The sequence below is a fragment of the Canis aureus genome, chromosome 29 (assembly GCF_053574225.1).
Source record: "Canis aureus isolate CA01 chromosome 29, VMU_Caureus_v.1.0, whole genome shotgun sequence".
Lineage (NCBI taxonomy): Eukaryota > Metazoa > Chordata > Mammalia > Carnivora > Canidae > Canis > Canis aureus.
This window is the reverse complement of record NC_135639.1, coordinates 37,205,169-37,208,928: the sequence shown is the minus strand read 5'-3', so window position 1 is coordinate 37,208,928 and position 3,760 is coordinate 37,205,169. Positions and strand designations below refer to the sequence as shown.

The 3,760-nt window shown below is 50.1% G+C and overlaps 1 protein-coding gene across 1 annotated transcript; it reads left to right on the top strand.

Moving 5' to 3' along the window:
• Positions 1 to 566: 566 nt before the first annotated feature.
• On the top strand, positions 567 to 3,333 carry LOC144300865 (uncharacterized). Its single transcript, XM_077877049.1, has 3 exons — positions 567 to 982; positions 2,601 to 2,805; positions 3,084 to 3,333. Exons 1-3 carry the CDS (start codon positions 929 to 931, stop codon positions 3,146 to 3,148), a joined length of 324 nt encoding a protein of 107 aa, XP_077733175.1. The 5' UTR covers positions 567 to 928; the 3' UTR covers positions 3,149 to 3,333.
• The last annotated feature ends 427 nt before the right edge of the window (positions 3,334 to 3,760 follow it).

Sequence of the window (3,760 nt, the reverse complement as noted above, 5' to 3'; positions counted from 1 at the left end):
AAAATAAGACAAAGCAAATCAAAATACATCATTAAAAAAAAGGGTGCCCATGTGGCTCCATCGGTTAAGCATCAGACTCTTGGTCTCTGCTCAGGTTGTCATCTCAGAGTCATGAGATGGAGCCCCAAGTCAGTCTCCATGCTGGGCGTGGGGTCTGCTTGGGATCCTCTCCCTCTGCCCCTCCTCCACTCACGGGTGCTTGCATGTGTGCACATACTCTCTCTCTCTCAAATAAATAAATAAATAAATCTTCAAATATATATGTAATTATTAATTATTTAATTATATATATAATTTAAAAACTGATTCTTCATCTAGATTTTTTAAAAGCAAGTATATGACACATATGAAATTTACTGACCTATCAAAGTTAAAAGTGAGGTGATAGGAAAATGAAGGGACCTGCCAATGCTACTCCGAAAGAAAGTCATTGTAGAAGAAGTAGTTAAGGCAGGAAGCAGTGCAGGGGTAAAAGGGCTATAGTGACACAATAATTGGCAACATGGTGATGACACAGATAATGCACCAAGAGGCACAACGGAGCCAAACAATAATGGAAGCTCAGAGTGACAATGACACACTTAGGAGAAATTAACCCACTCACCAGCATGGTTGGGAGATTTAATACACCACTCTCAGAAAGGTGATACATCAAGCAGAATAAAAATTATAAAACTAGGGAGATTTGAAATGCACAATTTTTAAGTTTGATATATTGGGCAGATCCAGAACTCTGCAACAGATGGAATGTTTGTAAAATTGACTGTGTAGTCGGTCACAAAGAAAGCTTCAACAAATACTGAAGATAATATACAGAACATGCTTTCTAATCAAAACACAATGATATTAGAAGTAAATCACAGGAAAATCCACAAACCCAGATACATCTGGAAACCAAAATAATTCATGAACCAAAGGAGAAGCGATAATGAAAAACCAAGCAATAATAGAAGCAGCAGATATTGACTCTCATGGGATACAGGTAAACTGACACTGGAGGGAAATTTTTTTTTAATACAGTTCAAGTCAGAATTTTTTTCATTTGCTTTTATTGAAGTTCAATTTGCCAGCATATAGTATAACACCCAGCGCCCTCAGTGCCCATCACCCAGTTACCTCAACCCCCTGCCAACTTCCCCTTCTGCAACCCTTTGTTCATTTCCCAGAGTTAGGAGTCTCTCATGGTTTGTCTCCCTCTCTATTTTTTCCCACTCAGTTTCTGGAGGGAAATTTATAACCTTAGGTGCTATGTTAAGGAAAATATAGAATGAAAATTAATGAGCTCTATATTCCACACCAGACGTTTGGAAAAGATGCATAGAATAAACCAGGGATGAAATTGGAGACAGAAGAGGATGGGTTGATCAGGAGAAGGGAGAGCCCAGTGAGGCCCAGGAGCAGGTGTGGGGCCAGGAGGGATGCTGGCTCCCGTCATCTGGCCTGTCTTCCCACCTCTTGGACTATGCTGGACCTCAGTGCACCTTTGGTCTGCTCCTCCCTCTTTGGCCCTCACTCAGTCCCCTATTTTTCTCTGACTCCCACTTCCTCATCCTATTGCAGCTGACTTCTTAGCAGAGTGCGTGCCAGCTCTTTCCACCCACACCTTGATTACCACAAACTCCCCAACTCTTGTGGAGCTCATGGTGGTGCCAAGGTCCAGCTCTGGGTGGTCAGCCAGAGAGGAGGCTCGTTTAGCAAGATAAATTCAGCATTTCCAAACTTAACTGATTGTTGTGCTGCAACATAGCGCCCTTCTGTCCCGAGGAATCCACTGGGGAAACCAACATCCACACCCGCTGTCTCCACTGGTTCACACTGGTTTCTTTGTGAAGCAGCAAATTGGCAAAGCTGAAGGATACCCTTTCATCTGCTGTTGCCTCCACCCCCCTCCTTCTCCATGGGTCCAACACAGAGCTGCTCAGCTCTCTGGGGGAATGGATCCCATCTACCCTCCCCTGGACACCTTGCCTCACCCAACACCTACTGGGTCCTGAGTTCCTGGTCTTGCCCCCTCCATGTATCCCCTGCTTCCCCCACTGCAGCCCAGTTTAAAAGCCTTCAAAGCCTGGCTTCTATCACCAAAAGCCTCCTGACTCACCCCTGCCTTCCCCTGTCCATGTCTTTGAGCGCAGCCTCAAAATCTTTCAGAAGCACAATCTGACCTGTGGGCCGCTGGATCAAACCTTTCTGTGATCCACCACTACCCGCAGCGGTCAAGTATAAGCTCCTGGGTGTGTTTTGTCACCCTCTGAGCCTGGCCTGCTTTTCTGGCCTCTCCTCTTACCAGAGGGTAAACAGTTGGGCCAAGATGGAGCGCTTTCCTGGCCTATGGTGCCTTTGGTGCTAAAGCTGTGGAAGTTCTGGCCAGAGAGCCAAGCTGGTTCCTACACCCACCATGTTCCCTGCCCCCTGGTGTTGTGCTAGCTGTTGTCCCCTTTCCCCCAAGGCCTGGGCTTGCTGCTCCAGGACCCACTCAGGAGAGCTCGGTGCCCACCAACACCCCCCCCAGGGCAAGGCCCTGTGTGCCCTCGCATCCCTGAGAACTTGGCGCCACCTCCATAGGCCTTGTTTCCACGGTTGTTAACTGCATCCCTATCTAGCTGGCCTGCAGGCGCAAGGAGATCCTCACTGACAGCTTGTTCAAGAAGCACAAAGCTAGGGGGCGGCATGTTAAGTCGGGGCAGAAGGGACGGAGTCCCTGGAGCTCGAGCTCAGAGACAAATTCCCCAAGCGGCGCTGGAGGTCAGATGGCCTTGCGTGTTGGAAGGGACGCGCCGCCTGACCTACGACGAGGGCAAGGCCCAGGTAAATGGACACTCGCCGACGTGGACGTCCACCGCCGGGGACGGAGAAGGGGAGGTCTGGTGGTGCGCAGGGGGGCCTGCGTGGAGGGGCAGCTGCGTGGGTGGGCGGTGCTGGGGCGCCCCCCGGGGCAGAGGCTGCGGGGGGGGGGGGGGGCGGGGAAGCCCGCGCAGGTGCGTCCTTGGAAGGAGCCTGTCCCGCAGGGAGAACACTGTAGCCCCTTCCTGTCCTCACTTGTACACAGCAGGTAATGATGACTTTTTCTCATTGTTCAAATAAAGGAAGCAAATATACCTGTCTGGAGAGAAAAAAAGCAGCAGCAGCAGCAGCAGCAGCACAAAGATAGGACACCTGGGTTGCTTAGTCGATTAAGCATCCAACTCTTGATTTCCGCTCAGGGTCCTGAGATAGAGCCCAGCATAGGGCTCTCTGCTCCATGGGGAACCTCTCCCTCTGCCCCTCCTCCCAGCTCATGCTCATTAGCTCCTTCTGTCTCTCAAATAAATAAAGAAAATAAAATTTAAAAAGAAGCACAATGATAGATCTGGTGTGTCTGTCTCTGACCTCAGCCCTCAGCCTCTCTTGAAGGAAGCAGAACCACAGAGAATGTGGTGAAGATCAGTTCTAGCTTCACACGACTCGTGTCCACCTACAGGGAGAGGGCAAGGTAGGGAAAAGAGGGAAACAGGGCAAAGGTGATGCCCCTGGAGGAGGCTCTTAGCCTGGGCCAGGAAGTATGACTGTTGCCCCTGAGAGCCTGGGCAGGGTGTGAGGCCTGAGAGAGGAGCCCCTGTATCTTACCCCTGGGTCCCTGGGGGTGGGGCAGACACACAGAGGACAGGGCCATCTGCCTCTCCAGTGAGCAGTAGCACTCAGTGACTCAGAGCTCCAGGAACGAGGTCTGGTAAAGACAAGGGGACCAGACAAATGGTGTGCATCTAAGCTGCCTCGTCCTCTC

What these genes read in the sequence shown, in the direction of transcription:
- LOC144300865 (XM_077877049.1), top strand. Translation starts at nt 929, where the DNA reads ATGAAAAACCAAGCAATAATAGAAGCAGCAGATATTGACTCTCATGGG. An exon ending in TTGACTCTCATGGGATACAG is followed by an intron (nt 983 to 2,600) that starts GTAAACTGACAC and finishes ATCCCTATCTAG; the next exon opens with CTGGCCTGCAGGCGCAAGGA. An exon ending in ACGACGAGGGCAAGGCCCAG is followed by an intron (nt 2,806 to 3,083) that starts GTAAATGGACAC and finishes GTTCAAATAAAG; the next exon opens with GAAGCAAATATACCTGTCTG.